Source organism: Lepidochelys olivacea (assembly GCF_965140295.1).
Source record: "Lepidochelys olivacea isolate rLepOli2 genome assembly, chromosome: 13".
Classification (NCBI taxonomy): Eukaryota; Metazoa; Chordata; order Testudines; family Cheloniidae; genus Lepidochelys; species Lepidochelys olivacea.
The window spans coordinates 30,317,985-30,335,421 of record NC_140423.1 but is presented as its reverse complement, the minus strand read 5'-3'; the positions used below and the strand labels follow the sequence as shown (position 1 = coordinate 30,335,421).

General features: G+C 57.7%; 1 protein-coding gene across 2 annotated transcripts in view; it reads left to right on the top strand.

The window, feature by feature from the left end:
• CHD6 (chromodomain helicase DNA binding protein 6) overlaps window positions 1-17,437 on the top strand; it is a 185,338-nt gene that overhangs the window by 107,122 nt on the left and 60,779 nt on the right. For both annotated transcript variants that reach the window (XM_084646086.1, XM_084646085.1), the window contains 10 exons: window positions 979-1,065; window positions 1,754-1,888; window positions 2,456-2,577; window positions 5,578-5,821; window positions 8,328-8,504; window positions 10,417-10,560; window positions 12,690-12,945; window positions 13,324-13,534; window positions 16,167-16,362; window positions 17,064-17,228. In XM_084646086.1, the coding sequence (XP_084502212.1) occupies window positions 979-1,065; window positions 1,754-1,888; window positions 2,456-2,577; window positions 5,578-5,821; window positions 8,328-8,504; window positions 10,417-10,560; window positions 12,690-12,945; window positions 13,324-13,534; window positions 16,167-16,362; window positions 17,064-17,228 (1,737 nt within the window). The remainder of the gene's footprint in view (window positions 1-978; window positions 1,066-1,753; window positions 1,889-2,455; window positions 2,578-5,577; window positions 5,822-8,327; window positions 8,505-10,416; window positions 10,561-12,689; window positions 12,946-13,323; window positions 13,535-16,166; window positions 16,363-17,063; window positions 17,229-17,437) is intronic.

Genomic DNA, 17,437 nt, shown 5'->3' with positions numbered 1-17,437 from the left:
GCTCATGGTGCGGGCGAGCGAGATCTCCTGGGGCAGGGCTGTTGCAGGGAGAGAAGGAGCCATAAACACCCAGGCCCTGCTCGGCTGCTCCCTCCCCCTCCGCTTTGTGAGCAGATTGGAAGCCGTTTCCTAACATTCACAGCCATTTCCTAACATTCACTCCGGAGATATTTGCCGGCGGCTCCTGTGCCATGTCCTGGCGAGTGTAAATCAGCGTTGAGGAAATGGCAATGTCTTTGTAAGCATGGCTGTAAACCCTCAGGGGCTCCGACTCCCAGCCCTTGCCCAGTGTGCAGACGCAGTGTCCCTACTGGAGAGCATCGTGCCCCTAACCCCGGGCAGGGTGCAAGTCGTGCTCTGACTCGGCCTCTAAGCTGTGCAACAAGGAAACCCATCTCCTTCCCCTCCCTCCTCACAGCCTGCCAGGGTGGCAGTGACCCCTCTGCAGCTTGCTCCTGCCAGGGAGAGTGGTGGGACTGTGGGGAGGTGAGGGCCCCTACAGCTTGGTGCCAGGCTCCGGGCTGTTGGCTGTGTTGAGCTGGCCGAGGAGAGTCAGGTGGGGCTGTGTCTGGCAGGTGACCCGGGTTGCTGAGGTTTGCCAGGACGGAGGGGTGTGAAGGCCTGCTTGGGGCTGTGTCTGGCCGCTCATCGGCGGGAGCCCTTGGACTCACGAGCACACAGGGCCGGGCTCTGAGCTAGCTTGTGCCCTGGGTGTGAGCTCCTCGCTCGCTGAGCTCAGGCAGACATTCCTTCCCATCAGCGGCAGCACAGAGCCAGCATTCTCATGCGTTCTAGGGCAGCAAGGGGCCTGCTCTCCCGACACCTCCCTGGTGGCCCCCTGGAGGCAGATGCAGGGGCCAGCTCCGGTATGTGCTCCCTGCACTGTGGAGCCCTGGGACCATGTCCCTTTCACCCTCGGGTCTGCTCGGCCCAGCAGGCAAACTGAATGTGTCGCTCTCTCTCCTCCCGCTGCACCAGCCTGACGAGGATTTGTTCAACCCAGACTACGTGGAGGTGGATCGGATCCTGGAGGTGGCTCACACGAAGGACTCTGACACTGGGGAGGTGAGTGCCACCCCTAGCATGCAGCTGCTCTTCATTTGGAAGCGGGGGGAGCAAGGCACAGTGGGGAGGGCAGAGGTTGTGCCCAGGGGGAGCTCAATGGAAGTGCCCTGGGAAGGCAAGTCTATTTACCTGTTTATGGGACCTGCCGAGAGCTGTGGGTTTCAGGAACACTGGTTCCAGGGTAGTTATTACCAAGTGCTGACTCAGCAAACCCAGAGGGAAGAAGTGCTGGGAGCAGGGGGCTAGAAATGCGGTGATCCCCTGAGGCTGGCACTGAGTCCCTGCCTGATCCTTGATCCCTAGCCTGCAGAGAATGGTGTGTTGTGTTCCTTGTCGCCTGGCACCTGGGGCCTGGGGAGGAGACCTTGAACCCTGAGGGCCTAGCCCATGCAGGGGGATATTTGGGCCAGGTTTGGATTGAGCAGAGGTCTGGGTCTGCATGGCCTGAGTGTGCATGTCTTCACGTGTGTACATGCAGGCAGGCAGGCTCATGTGCATGTCTTCACGTGTGTGAGTGCATGTCTTTGTGTGTGCAGTACATGCAGGCAGGTGGGCTGGCACTCATGGGTGTGCTCGCTAATGCTGGGGGCTTACACCCCATGGGGCAAGAGAATGCGTGGCCCCCGGTCCTCACCTTCCAGAACATGTCCCCCTCCCTGATTCCGACGCACCTCTCCTTGCGCTGCAGGAGGTGACCCACTACCTGGTCAAATGGTGCTCGCTGCCGTATGAGGAGAGCACCTGGGAGCTGGAGGAAGACGTTGACCCTGGAAAAATCAAAGAGTTCGAGACCTTGCAGATCCCACCAGAGATCAAACATGTGGTAAAGTACCCTTCGGCTTCTTGGCCGCTCTGTGACACGGGGAGAGGGAGGCCTGTTAGCACAAGTGCTGGTTAAGTGCTTCTGATGTCCCTGGATCCTGGCCTGCCACCCCTGCTGTTCTGATCCTGAGCCCCCGCCCAGCACTGCTGATGCCCCACAGTCCTGACCTGCAGCCCCTTGCTGTTCTGATCCTGAGACCCCTCCACAGTGCTGCCAATGCCCCTCAGTCCTGATCTGCAGCCCCCTGCTGTTCTGATCCTGAGACCCCTCCACAGTGCTGCCAATGCCCCTCAGTCCTGACCTGCAGCCCCTTGCTGTTCTGATCCTGAGACCCAGATCCCCTGCATCCCCCACGTTTGGGGTGGGGAAAATCAGGTGCTGGGATCTAGGGGCTGAGGCCTTGCTGTTGATCAGCTGATGCTTGCTAATAATTTTGAAACCTCTTTCCCAAGTTTTCCCTTTTCAGCCTGAGCCCAGCATTGTCCCTTGTCCCTAGTCTGCAGCTATACCTCGCTGAGCACTAGCCTGTTCTTCTCCCTGGGTCATGCTCTCTACTCCCCCTTCTAGGAGCGCCCCGCTTCTGAGTTCTGGCAGAAACTGGAGAAGTCACGGGACTATAAGAATAGCAACCAGCTACGGGAGTACCAGCTGGAGGGGATGAACTGGCTGCTCTTCAACTGGTACAACAGGTGAGCAGGGGCCGGAGCACGCCCCACCACAAGGAGCGCTGCTGGTGTTTCACATGTCAGTGGCCAGGGGGAGTGTTGTGCCATTGGAGGGGAAGGGTGCTTCCTGAAGCAGATGCATGAGCTATGCCTACGGGAATTCTGCACCAAAACATTAGCAATTCTGCGCACAATGTTCTAAAATTCTGCATATTTTATTTGTCAAAATAACACTATATAATCATGCCAGTTTCAATTATTTTGGTAATTTATTTCAAAATACCTATTAGCAGGTATGTCTGTAACCATATGAACAGCAACAAAAAATTCAGGAAATGTGTTTTGACAAATAGATTCCTTACTAGGCATGTTAATACAGAACTCTGAGTAATAATTCCTTTAAACTACAATACAGAAACATATTTACTGCACCCCTCGGAAGCAGTGCAAATATTTGGGGGAATTGGGATAACAGAGGAGCTGAGGGAGAGGGAAGTAATTGCTGGGTAGGCACCCAGGGGGTGATCCTGGAGGATTGTTGGGTGTGGGTGGGAGGGGTATGGAACAGTGGTTTTTTTTTGGAAGGGGAGAAGAGATTGTTAAGGAGCCTCCCCCATGCAGACCCTGGCTGACCCTTAGCCTTTCTCGTTCAGTCAGGGACATCTGCCCCTCCCCCCATCCATCCCTGCACCACCCCCACTCAGCTACCCCTGTCCCTGTCCCCGTGTCAAGGTTCCTTCCCCTCTCTGAACTCTAAGGTAAAGATGTGGGAACCTGCATGAAAGACCCCCTAAGCTTATTCTTACCCGCTGAGGTTAAAACTTCCCCAAGGTACAAACTTTTACCTTTTGTCCTTGAACCTTTATGCTGCCACCACCAAAGTGTTTAACAAAAATAACAGGGGAAGTGCCCACTTGGAAACATCTCCCCCTCAAAATATCCCCCCCGAGCACTACACCCCCTTTCCTGGGGAAGGCCTGATCAAAATCCTCACCAATTTGCATAGGTGAACACAGACCCAAACCCTTGGATCTTAAGAACAATGAAAAAAGCAATCAGGTTCTTAAAAGAGAATTTTAATTAAAGAAAAACTTCTGTAAAATCAGGATGGTAAATACCTTACAGGGTAATCAGATTCAAAACATAGAGAATCCCTCTAGGCAAAACCTTAAGTTACAAAAAGACACAAAAACAGGAATATACATTCTATTCAGCACAACTTATTTTCTCAGCCATTTAAACAAAACAGAATCTAACTCATATCTAACTAGATTGCTTACTAACTCTTTACAGGAGTTCTGACCTGCATTCCTGCTCTGGTCCTGGCAAAAGCATCACACAGACAGAGAGGACCCTTTGTCCGCCCCCCCCAGCTTTGAAAGTATCTTGTCTCCTCATTGGTCATTTTGGTCAGGTGCCAGCGAGGTTATCTTAGCTTCTTAACCCTTTACAGGTGAAAGGGTTTTTCCTCTGGCCAGGAAGGATTTAAAGGTGTTTACCTTTCCCTTTATATTTATGACACCCCGCATTCCCCCCCTCCCCATGTGTCCCTGCACCTCCACTTCCATCAGTCCCTGTCTCCATGCTATCACCCCTCTTGCTCCTGTGCCCCGCCCCGGTTTATGCCTTCCACTAGCCCTTCTGAACACCAGTCTGTGTGACCCCCCAGCAGCCCCGTGTGTCCTGCTCTGCCTGCCCCCACATATCCCATACCTCCTCACCTGGCCCTGCGGGCAGGATGCTGTGAGGAAGGCAGCCCTCCTGCTCCCTCTCTGTGGTGGCTGGCTGCTCCGGCCCTGAGTCAGCTGCCCTCTTTTCTGGTGCCACAGCAGCCCCTGGTGGGCAAAAGGTGTAATTGCAGTGCCTCCCTGTCAGAATCTGTTTTCTGTGAGGAAAAAAAAATTTGCAGGGGACATAAATTCTGCGTGGGCACAGTGGTGCAGAATTCCCCCAGGAGTAATGGGCTTATCACTCCCATGGTCTGATGGGTCACTACTCCCCCTGCTGTCAGGGTGCATGTCAGCAGCAACCAATATAGTTTTGTTCTTTGTAATTTTACCTTTATGATTGTTTAATACCAATGAAGTTGGCTCCTTCCAGATGGCATGAAGTGTGTGGTAGGTGCTGGTACTTTCCTGGGGCTGGTGAGGCCTCAGGAGAATGAGGACTCCACTGGGCGTCCCTTGGGTAGTTGGTTGGTTGGTGCTGGCCATGCTGGTGTGCCCCTGGCAATAGCAGGGACACAGATGCCCTTAAGAGACAGAAATGTGCACAGTGCTGTGCACTGACCCATGCACAAATACCTGGAGCAGATGGACTTGCAGATGGTTAGCCTTTGCATGCACAGTAGCCTGATTTGTGTGTGCACCCACAGCAGTTGTGTGAGCATTTTCCCACTGACCTTGGGTCTGTAATGTGCAGATATTTTGGTGGCTGGCCCAGGACTACCTTTAATGTGAGCATCTCGTAGTGCTTTAGAGGCCCTAAGTTCCCCCTCCAAACCCCCTGGGAGACCATTCTGTCTGCAGTTCTCCCAGACTCAGAGAGGTGGCATGACCTGCCCAAGGTGGCAAGGCAGGCAGTGTCAGTGCTGTGGGTTCCCCAACATGCTGTGTACATAAGAACGGCCATACTGGGTCAGATCAAAGGTCCATCTAGCCCAGTATCCTGTCTTCTGACAGTGGCCGATGCCAGGTGTCCCAGAGGGGATGATCAGAACAGGTAATCATCAAGTGATCAATCCCCTGTTGCCCATTCCCAGCTTCTGGCAAACAAAGGCTAGGGACACCATCCCTGCCCATTCTGCTAATAGCCATTGATGGACCTATCCTCCGTGAATTTATCTAGTTTGTTTTTGAACCCTGTTATAGTTTTGGCCTTCACAACATTCTCTGGCAAAGAGTTCCATAGGTTGTCTGTGCCTTGTGTGAAGAAAGACTTCCTTTTGTTTGTTTTAAACCTGCTGCCTATTAAATGTGTCCCCATGCGTAATGTGTCCCCATGTGTGTTGTGCTGCATCTGCAGGAAGAATTGCATCCTGGCGGATGAGATGGGCCTGGGGAAGACGATCCAGTCGATCACCTTCCTTTCTGAGATCTTCCTGATGGACATTCATGGTCCCTTCCTCATCATTGCTCCGCTCTCCACCATCACCAACTGGGAGCGGGAGTTCCGCACCTGGACGGAGATGAATGCTATCGTGTACCATGGCAGCCAAATCAGCAGGCAGATGATCCAGCAGTATGAGATGGTGTACAGGGACATGCAGGTGCCTGCCACTCTCAGCTCCCCATGGCCCAGTGACCCTTGGGTCTCTCCTGCTTGGCCACTGGGGTTGTGGATGGATGCCGTGACGGGTTCCCTCTGGGGTGCTACCTGGGACTGGGGTACCCTCTGACTCACCAACCTGGGCTCCCTCTCACACTGTGCTGCTGTGACAAGCTGTAGATTGCTCCCAGACCTACACTCCCACCAGCATTTGCACAGGCAACAACACACCCAGCTGCAGTTACATGCAGGCTGACCAGGCACTGCATGAACCAGCAATAGAGAGGCTACAGCCAACCTCCAGCTCCCCAGCCTAGGACCCCAAAGCTGTACTGTCCTGCCCTGATCGAAACCCCAACCAGATTGAATTTATTATTCAGTTTGCCTCTCCCTCAATGTGGAGAGGAATATGCATGATACGCTTGTGTTAAACCAAGCTGAGATTTTCCCCAGACACTTCAAAGACACACTGGTTTAGATTAAAACATAAAACAAGTTTATTAACTACAAAACCATCTATTTTAAGTGATTATAATAGCAAACAGATCAAAGCAGATTACCTAGCAAATAAACAAAACCGCAAACTAAGCCTAACATACTAGATAGATTGGATACGAAATAGCAATCTCTCACCCTGGCTGATGATACAAGCAATTCACCAGGTTTCCATACACAGGCTAAAAATCCTTTTAGCCTAGGACCAACACTTCCTTTCCCCCAGTCCAGTCTTTGTTCTTTGGGGTTTTCCAGGAGTGTCCTTGTGTGGGAAGTGAGGCCCCTAGGTGATGTCACACCCCACCTTATATAGCTTTAATTTATGGCGGGAACCCTTTTTCCAACCTCAGTTCTCAGCCCCATTTGTGGAAAAATGGAGATCAGTGTCATGTGGTCTGGTCACATGCCCTTGCTGAGTCATAGCTGCCATTACTTACAGGCTGTCTGGAGCATTCTCAGGAAGGCTCACCAGATGAGGAATAAGCTTCTCCTAAGGCCTGTTGTTTCCCCTGATGGCCCATTATCTTGAATAGGCCCTTTCCAACCAGCTGTCTAGACTGGAAGCATCTTGCCTACAAATGAGGTCCCTCAGGTGTAACTACATTTGAAATACAGATATATAGTCAATATTCATAACTTTAGATACAAAAATGAAGTATGCACACAAATAAGATAATCATATTCAGCAAATCCTAACTTTTCCTTAGACACATCACATGACTCATCTTGTACAAATTGCATCATAATTATGTCATAATCATACCCCCATGATGAATATGGGGTGTAGTGTCACAGATACCCCTGGGGTCAGCCTTGCAGCCTGGCTCCCTGCCTAGCTCTGCATCATGAGGAAAGTTTTTCATGAAACGACTGGCCTGGGTGTGCCCAGCACACGGGGCTGCCCTAACTGCAGGGAAGGTGCTCTTGAAACACCCGAGTGATGGGGCGCAATGCGAACCAAGACATGCACTGCTCTTGCAGGAGGGTGGGAATGCCGTGGGTCCCTTCCTCTGCTGAGAATGGGCTCGCCTCCTCCATAGCAGGAGCCTGCTTTTCTGATTCTGGAAAGCGGCAGGTCAGAGGGCACCCTGTGTGTGGGATGTGGTGTGTTGGGAAGGCACCTGCTCTGTGGGGCGCGGAGAGCTGGGGGACACCCAGCCTTAGGGATGGGAGGGGTACCCAGCCTGTGGGGTGTGGATTGTCAGGAGCACCCAATCTCTGTGGGGCACAGGGTGCCAGAGGGATGCGGTGGACCAGGGGGCACCCAACCTGAGGGACGCGGGGGGACCCAGCCTGAGGGACGCGGTGAGCAGGGGGGCACCCAGTCTGTGAGGCGCAGAGGGCTGAGGCGCACCCAGCCTGAGGGATGTGGTGGTCTGGGGGGGCACCCAGCTTGAGAGACGCAGTTTGCTGGGGGGGCCCCAGCCTGAGGGATGTGGTGGGCTGGGGGGCACCTAGCCTGCAGTTTCGGAGTGTCAGGAGCACCTAGTCTGAGGGGTAGGAGGAACCCAGTCTGCAGGATACAGGCCCTTTGGGAGCCCCCTGCACTTGCAGGGAGAGGCCCTGAGAGTCCTGGCTGAATGTGCACTCCAGCCTGCTGTGTGAGGAGAGATGGGCTCGGGAGTCTGCATTTGAGGTGTGGCCTGTCAGGACCACTGTGCAGCCCTGTCCCAGTGTCCCTAAGGGCATCTTCCCAAGAGGCCAGCACTTCCATCTGCGTCACCCTCTGGCTGCTGGAGACCCTCAGGTTGCTGGTCCCCCTGCTGGCCCTGCGCAAGGCCTATGGCTGCCATTGCAGTGTCACTGCGGCCTGGGATGGCAGTGCCTTCCCCTTGCACAGATACATTGTAGCACACTCTCCGAAATGCCTCTCTGATGAAGCCCCTGGCTCTCTGAAGAGCTGCCGCAGATCAGGGCTGGGCTGCCCAATAGCTGTGGCTAGCTGACCTGCCTGTCTGGGGTGTCCCGCTGCCTGACATGAATAAAGCACTGCCTGGCTTGTGTCTCCTCAGGGTAACCCTCTTCCAGGGATCTTCAAATTCCATGTGGTGATCACCACCTTCGAGATGATCCTCGCCGACTGCCCCGAGCTGAAGAAGATACAGTGGCGCTGCGTGGTCATCGACGAGGCCCATCGGCTGAAGAACAGGAACTGCAAGCTGCTGGAGGGGCTGAAGCTTATGGCTCTGGTGAGAACTCACGGGAGCGCAGAGCGGGCTGGACTCAGCCACATCTTGGTACTGTTCCAGCACAACCAGGGCTTGGCTGTGAAGGGGAACGAGCCCTCCCCATCAACTGGCACGGCTGTCCTTGGGAAGATGCCCTCAGCCTTTGAACCCTGGGCTGTGATTTCCCCAGTTCAGGCTGTGGGGCCTGGTGGGTACTCGGCTGGGGCCCTCCAGGGCAGTGTCAGATGCTGCTGACCCAGCGTGAGATGCTGCCAGAAGGGCATTAGCAGAGGGGCGCTGACCACTTGTGCTCATTACAAGTCTTGTGGCCCAGTTCACTAGAGCAGGGACATTGACCTCAGTTCCTGGCCAGACCACCTTGGCTAATTACATCCCCTGCCCTGTCAGAGGGAGTTGCTGTTCTCCAGCACTCCCTGCCCCATCTGTCCTGCAGTGGTGCTGTGTTCTACTCTAGAGGCAGCTGCTTTCCAGTGATGGGTGGCACAAAGACTGTGTATTAGCAATGGTAAGTAAAGAGCTCTGGGATGAAAGGTGCTCTAGAAACAAGCTCTTTTCTTGGTATTCAGCGAGCTCACAAAGCTGTCAGTGCTGGGATGACGCAGAGGGGTGAAGGCTGAGAAGCAGATCAGTGCCGACTATTGCCGGATGTGTATTGGGCAAACATGGTGCCCCTGGAGAGGGGACCAACATGCTGGTGTGCTCAGGCTAGCAGGCTCTGCTGCACTGCAGAATGGCACTCGTCATAGGGCTTGTGCTGGGCCATAAAAGGGTCCGTGTCTGACTCTCTGGTGCCCCATGTTGGGGGCGGGTTGCCCACACAGCAGCCCTGCGGGCGTGGGCAGTACAAGGCTAATGGGATGCTACTGCAAGCCTCTGCTTTTCATTCTGGCCCTGCTCCCGCGCTGCTCACTGGCTCCTCACCCTCTGCTCTTTGCACGATGCCCTTGGAAAGCTGCAGTCTCCCAGCACCCCCGACTTTCATTCATTCTCTTAGCCGGCAGCTCTTGAAGCTGCTCTCTGCGTGCAGAGCGACCTGGGGATAAATGTGAGTGTTTAACGCAGCGCCTGGGGAGCGGCACGAGCTCGCCCTGAGCTCACGCTGGCTCCTGAAGCTGGGTGTACTCGACTGTCCATTGCCCACCCAAAGTCAAGGGCACCATTTCCCTCTGGAGGAGCTGGCCCCATTGGGCTCGCTCAGCTCCAGGCCCCTGCTGGGCCAGTGCCTCCTGTACAAGTACAAGGAACAAGTACAGGCAGTGACTGCCCCACCCAGCCACTGTAGAGACATGGGGCCCTCCAGCAGGTCGCTACTGTCAGCCCCCTTTTATGCCGGCGGCAACGCGAGCCCAGAGCAGTGCCGAGACTTGCCAGCAGTGGAGCTGGGAATAGAATCCTGGAGTTCTGCCTCCCGGTCCACTGATCTCACTGCTGGACCATGGTCCTTCTTGTGGGGGCACAGGGCCTGGCCCAGCGGCACTGAGGAGAACTCCTCTCCAGAGAGCATGGGCAGAGCGAGCTTCCAACGCGGTGCTGCTGCTGAGCTACCGCAGCCCTGCCCTGGCAGCACTCTGGCCTTGGCATCCCTGCTGATCCTGTGACACAGGGACCTGTCAGGGCTGGACAGAGACTTTCCAGTGCATGGCCATTGTGTCCTGACCAGGAATGGCATGGGGGCCTGCTGACCTGGAGCAGATCGGTACCAGTGCCCTGGGCCAGCGGTGGCCCTTCAGACCCTTGGGGTTTGCAGTCTGCTGCATCACTGCCCTGGCCTCCTGCCCCAGGAGTGAAGTCATGGCTAGGGCAAGTGAGTGTCCCTGGGGCGAGCCTGCCAGCCCCTTTGAACCCGTTGCTCTGACTCTGGCTGCATGAGCTCTGCCCCCTGACGCTGAAGCCCTGACCCTGCTCTGCTCAGGAACACAAGGTGCTGCTGACTGGGACACCCCTGCAGAACTCAGTGGAGGAGCTCTTCAGCCTGCTGAACTTCCTGGAGCCCCAGCAGTTCCCCTCAGAGACGGCGTTCCTGGAGGAATTTGGGGACCTGAAGACAGAGGAGCAGGTACCAGCAGGGCCCAGGGGTGAGGCTCAGGGGCTGGAAGGGCCCAGGGATTGGGCTCAGAGTTGCAGGGGCAGGGTCTTGGGAGGGAGGCTTAGGAGCTGGCGGGGCCCCAGGGCGAGGCTCAGGGACTGTGGGAGTGAGGCTCAGGGGGCAGGGCCCAGGGCTGTGGGGGTGGGGCCCAGCAGCTGTGAAGGCGGGGCCCAGCACACCTGGGCCCCAATCCAGAAACACAATTAAACACATGCTTAACTTTAATCCCAGCGAAGGCAATAGGGCTCCTCCTTGCTGCAAGCGAAGATCCTGCCTGAGAGCACCCCCAGCATCCCCAGCCCCCGTACACCCAGCATCCACGGCACCTGTGTACCGAGCACATCCCCCGCCATTCCCCAGCCCCCGCGTGCCCAGCACCCCCCAGCTCCCACACACCCAGCATCCCCAGCTCCCGCACACCCAGCATCCACGGCACCCGCATACCCAGCACATCCCCTGCCACTCCTCGCATGTCCCGCACATCCATAGCCTCTGCATGCTCAGCCCCTGTGTGCTCAGCCCCCCGCAACCTCTGTGTGCTCAGCATTCCCCAGCCCCCGCATGCACCACAGCCCTCGCTTGGCCAGCCCCCTGACAGCCCCTACGCATCCAGCATATCTACAGTCCCCCATATGCCCAGCACCCACCCCGCAGACATGCGGCAGATCTACAGTCCCCTGTACGCCCAGCACCCCCACCCCGCAGACACCCAGCAGATCTACAGTCGCCCGTACGCCCAGCGCCCTCCAGGCCCTGCACGCCCAGGCCCCTGCCCCCCTCCCTGGCCCTGCATGCCCAGCATATCTTCAGCCCCTGCACGCCCAGTACCCCCCTATATGCCCAGCACCCCCCCGCATGCTCTGCATGCCCTGGACGCACAGCCCCCCCAGTCTCCCACATGCACCCCACAGTCCCTATTCACACATAGCATGCCCCCGCACGCTCACCACGACCCCTGCATGCACATGCACAGCACACACCCTAATGCACGCACAGCACCCCCGACCTCCCCTGTACTCTCTACACATCTCCTATATGCTCTGTGCACACTCACACCCCCCTCTGCATGTTCAGCACTCTCACACCCCATGCATGCTCAGCACATCCCTCTGCATCCAGTATACACCCTGCATGCTCACTTGCACGGACCCTACGCATACAGCGCACAATCTCTGGATGCGTACGCATCACCCTTGTGCACACGTCCTTCCTGCTGCTCTCCATTCCCCAATGTAAAGACGCAAAGGGGGCAGTTAAATCCATGTGTCAGTGGCTCTGCTCTGGAAAAGCTGTGCCCTTTGGGGTAGGCTCTTGCCATGCGCAGTCAGCTGGTTCTGCACACCCCCTCCGGAATCCCTGGTGTTGTGTCCATCTGGAGGCCTCTGCTGCTGCTGTTTGAGAGCCTGGGTGGAGCTTGCAGAGTCTGCCCCTCCTCACTGTGCAGCGGGTTTGGGCTCATGGAGCCATAAAGCAAGCAGCATCCCAGTGGGACTGGAGCCCTGGACCTCCCTTCTGCTCACAACAGTTCAGAGCAGCTGTCTGCATTGTGACAGCAACACTTTTTGTGCCCACAAGGGGAGCAATCGCACTGGGGCATATGGGGCAGGCTCACTTTAGGCAGGAGCTGGGTATAAACTGGGTGCTCAGAGGGAGGCAGTGAACTGTGCAGTGAAGGTTCACAAGGGCCTCTGCTCAGCAGGCGTCTCTCAGACCCTCTGCTCCCTGGCCTGCCTGCTCCTGGGAATGAGCTGGGCTCTGGGGAGGAAGCCAGGCTCACTGGCAGAAGTGTTTATGAGCTCTGGGTGCACGGCCAGGTAGTCACACACCTGCCCGGGTGAAAGCAGTGGGCCTGCACGGGTGTAACCAAGCCCAGCCCAGCCCAGCCTGGCTCTCAGACCCCAGTGCAGTTTGCAGGGCTGGCAGCTGGAGAAGTCTTCTCTCGGTGTCAGCAGAACAGACTTGCCTTGGTGTCCCTGGGAGGAGATTAGCACAGAGACCTCACGTGCATGGTGGCTGCCCCAAGAGGGCTCTGCACTTGTCTTCACTGCCTGCCATGCACACGGCGGGGGGGACAGTGCGTCTGCGCTTGTCCTGGGCAGGTGAAGAAGTTACAGTCAATCCTGAAGCCCATGATGCTGCGGCGGCTGAAGGATGATGTGGAGAAGAACCTGGCGCCCAAGCAGGAGACCATCATCGAAGTGGAGCTGACCAACATCCAGAAGAAATACTACCGGGCCATCCTAGAGAAGAACTTCTCCTTCCTGTCCAAGGGCGCCAACCAGCACAACATGCCCAACCTCATCAACACCATGATGGAGCTGCGCAAGTGCTGCAACCACCCCTATCTCATCAACGGTGAGCCATGGGGCACCAGGGGCAGGACACGCCAAGATGCCCAACCTCCTCAGCACCATGAGCTGCACCAGTGCTGCAGCTGCCCTGCCTCATGGTGGTGAGGGGCTCCTTGGTGCTTTTCAGCAGCTCCCACCCCGGGGCAATGAGTGAGGTGTAGTCATTACTCTCCGTAGTTCTGGCCACTTACCAGCTTCCTAGACCACCTGGCTCGGGTGTCGGGCCTGGCTCTGGCAGCAGCTGGGGCCTGCTACCCCGTGGTGTGTGACAGTGGAGAGCAGGGCTAGGGCAGCTGTGCCCAGGCAGCAAGGATGGCTGTGCTCGGGCAACGCAGGTGGGCCACAGCTCTAGCCAGGCCTGATTTCCCCTCCTGCTTTGTAGGGGCGGAGGAGAAAATCCTGGAAGATTTCCGTAAGTCGCACAGCCCAGAGGCGCTGGACTTTCAGCTGCAGGCCATGATCCAGGCGGCTGGCAAGCTGGTGCTGATTGACAAGCTGCTCCCCAAGCTGATCGCCGGTGGGCACAAGGTGCTGATCTTCTCCCAGATGGTGCGCTGCCTGGACATCCTGGAGGACTATCTCATCCAGAGGCGGTCAGTACAGCGCTGCCTGGCACTCCCCAATCCTCCCGCCCTGCTGTGTGTTCCAGTCCTTGGGCACATGCCCTCTCGACCCTCCCTGCCCACACAGAACAGGCTGGGCAAGAAACTTGGGCTGTGCCCTGGTGTGCAGTGCAGGGGAGCGTGGCGACGCCCTGCTCTCGAAGCAGCACCGCCGCCTGGGGGGGCCCAGCTAGCTGCAGCCAGCTCACCGCAGCTTTCCTCCTTCAGCACACGCTGCTCACTTGGTCCTCAGCAGCCTCCTCTTCCTCACTCCATTCTCTACTCGCCCACCCCAGACTCTTGGCCCCTCGCTGCAGCCCAGCCAGCTGGGTCTCCCCCTCTGTGCTAAGCCTCCAGGGGCTTAGCCCGGCCAGGTGTGCAGGGCAGAGGTCACTGGGCTTTGGTGTGCTCCCTGCACCGCTGAGTCAGCACTCAGTCTCGCCCAGCTCCCCCTTGGCTAGGGTGGAGAGCGCCAGGCAAGAGCCACGTGGGAGACTGCGGAGAGTGGTGGTAGATCGGGGTGATGCTCGAGTGTCAGGGCCATTCCCAGGTGCTCTTGGGGAGATCCTGGGTGTCCTGGTAGCTGCATAGACCCTTGCTCCTGGCCCCTCTCTCTGCCCATCTCCAGCCCCCCGTCGCAGCTGCCACGGCCATATTCCCTCCAGTTACTTTCACACTGGGCTGTGGCTGGGAGATGAGAAGTGGCCAGAGCAAGTGGCAGGAAAATGGCTTAGAGATGCTGCTCTGTTATTTACATGGATCAGCCCATCCAGCCTCTCTGCCCTGCTCCTCACCCTCACCTGCCTTGCCCACACCCTTCACCCACTGTGCTCACACCCTGCCTTGTCCACTGTAAGGAACCTAGCGGTCACAGCTGGGCTGGGGTCCACACAGCAGGGATGGCAGTCAGTGAGCTAGAGCGGGGTTCAATTAGCAAGATTCAGGGTCAAAGTCAGGCCGGGGTGGGAGATCAGAGATCAGCAGTAGTACCAGGCTGGAGGCAGGAACCAGGGTCAGACAGGCCAGGGTCAGAGGCCGAGACGAGGTTCTGGAGTTCTGGAGTTGCAGCAGGCCCAAAGTCCGTGTAGTGCCCAGACAACTTCCTGGGGCACCCTCCAGGGTTCAATAGGACACTTGGCCAGTCAGAGGGCTGTCACTCTTGGTCTCTGCGACGCCTGCTCTCCACACTGCCCCATGGCTGGGGATCTGCATGGCCTCCCAGTGCACTGTGGGAACGTCAGCCATCTCAGGCTCTGCAGACCTGGGCTCTAGTTCCTGGATCCTTACATCAGCGGGGCTTACCCACCCTGTGCCATGCTCTGTCATGCCCACTGCCAGTGAGCTCTGAGGTCAGTTTGCAATGAGTGATGGTCCCAAGCCGGGTGGTAGCCGAGCTGTGTTCAGTGCAGGCTGTGGAGAAAGGCCCCTGCACACCCCTGTGTGCTTCCCCCAGCACAGAGCAGCCTCAGGACCCTGCCCATGCCTGTTGTACCATAGCCACAAAGGGGGTGATTCTTTCATTCTGTTCTTACCCTGTGGGAATATGTCTGCCTCCTGGGGCAGCGTCACACGGCTCTGTGCCATCAGCGTGTGGGGAGTGGGGGTGGGGATGGGAGTGGATCTGGCCCCACCTATCCAATATTCCCAGGGAGCCTCACTACCATCTGCCCCAGTGGTGAGTGTGGAGGCCTGTTCCTACTGTGCAGCATCTTGTCCGGAGAGCCCCCCTCAGTGCTGGCTCGCCCAGAGATCTTAGAGCGTCGTTCCCTGGGCACACCCTGGCTTGTCTGTTGGCCCGTCTTGGGAGTGTCCGGGTGAAGACAGGACCCTGTGGGCTAAGGCTCCCCTGTGCCTATCGCTCCTTCCCCAGAGCCCATGGGAGCCTCGTGGCCGAGTGCTGAGCTGACATGCTGTTCAGTGGCCCTGCCGCCACAGAGAGGAGAAGTCTGGTTCCTGGTGGGGAATCAACAGCTGGCACTGGCTGGCCCCAGGGAGCCCAGGTTGTGCGAGTTGCTTAACTCACAGGATGCCTATCAGGAGGCCACATCCATCATGACCAGCAGAGCAGAGTGTCCTCAGCCCACAATCACCCACTATGTACTGGGGCCGGAGCTAGCAGGTGCAGGCTGCACTGCCTTCCTGTGTGGGAGCCTCGGTGGGAGGGAACCCTGCAGAACGCTGCCCCCAGGGTCAGGCAGGGGCAAGGCCACAGGGTCTGCTGGCCAGGTCATGGCCCCCTCTGTTGCAGTGTGGGCTCCTGCTGGCCTCCTGTGAATGCAGGCATAGAGTTCTGAGCAGCGCAGGCCCCTACACAGGTTTCTGACGGAGCCGCCCCTGGCCCTGTCTCTGCTCCAGAATGGCAGCGCTTCCTGCCCTCAGGTGTTGCACAGCCCGTAGGCCCCTGTGCCACATGGGGTTGGCTGCCCTTGGCCCCAGGAGCAGGAAAGCCGGGGTCCTTGTGCCTGCATGGAATGAGTGTCCTGGAGCTGCCAGAGCAGCTCTGAGTCTGGTGGCTGGCACCCCGTAGCTCCAGGAGCTGGGTCTGCGGAGATGAGATGCCCTACTCTGCATGGTGCAGGCTGTATGGTGACCTGGCCGTGTCCCCCGTTCCCTGTCTGAACAGATACACCTATGAGCGCATCGATGGGCGGGTGCGCGGGAACCTGCGCCAGGCTGCCATCGATCGCTTCTGCAAACCGGACTCAGACCGCTTCGTCTTCCTCTTGTGCACCAGGGCGGGAGGCCTGGGCATTAACCTCACAGCTGCCGACACCTGCATCATCTTCGATTCAGACTGGAACCCACAGAACGACCTCCAGGTATTGCAGAGCAGGGCCGTGATGGGGTTGGTGGGGCGAGAGGGGTGGGGGGGTTTGCATGAATAATAGTGCTGATTAGAGCAGAGGAGTTGTGTGCCAGCCACTGGAACCATGGGACAAGGCCCCGCCCATCGCTGGGGACAGCCAATGGGACCACGGGACAAGATACCACCCACAGCTAGGGCCAGTTAAAGAAGGCCAGCCCAGGCAGCCAGAGCAGAGTGGTGCTGGAAGTGCCGCACAGTAAGGAGCAGCTGTGCTGGGGGGTCAGGAGCAGGGGGAACCTTCCCTCCCCTCGGGTGCCTGCTCCAGCATGGCCCCCGCGGGGTCGGGGGATGCGGAGTTGGTCGCCGAGAGCTTCCTGGCTTCAGCATGGCCTGCACTGCCGTGAATGGAATCCCCAGATGAGGGCAGCTCAGGTGCAGGGGGTGCTGAGTCCAGAACAGGCCTCTGCATCACATCCACATGGCGCTCACTGCCCCTTGACTGGCCAAGGCGGCTCCTTAGGGGTGGGTCCTTCAGGTCAGCGCTAGGACACCTTGTTGAGGCGGAGGCAGGGCTCTGCCCGTTGTGCTCCGGGCAGGGGTGAGGGCTGGGCTCAGCCCGTTGTGCCCTAGGGCTGCTGTAGTGGTTGCTGCAGGCAGAGCCGTGCCTATGCTGCCCGCATGCTGTATTTGACGCTGTGACCTTTGCTGTCCCAGGCACAGGCGCGCTGCCACCGGATCGGGCAGAGCAAGGCCGTGAAGGTCTATCGCCTCATCACCAGGAACTCCTACGAGCGCGAGATGTTCGACAAGGCCAGCCTCAAGCTGGGCCTGGACAAGGCCGTGCTGCAGGACATCAACCGCAAGGGCAGCACCAACGGGGTAGGCTGCCTGTCTGTCTGCCATGGGAAGGCTCCTTGCCGTGTTCCCCCGAGTGACTGTGTCTGTGCGTGCCCCCAGTGCCCTTGGCTGCGCAGAGGGGGGCAGGACTGAGCCTCCGGAGTAGGCCTGTGGCCCATAGCGCAGGACAGATCCCACTCGCTTGCCCGCACAGCACGGGTGAGTGTGTAGAGCCAAGGCTTCATGCAGAC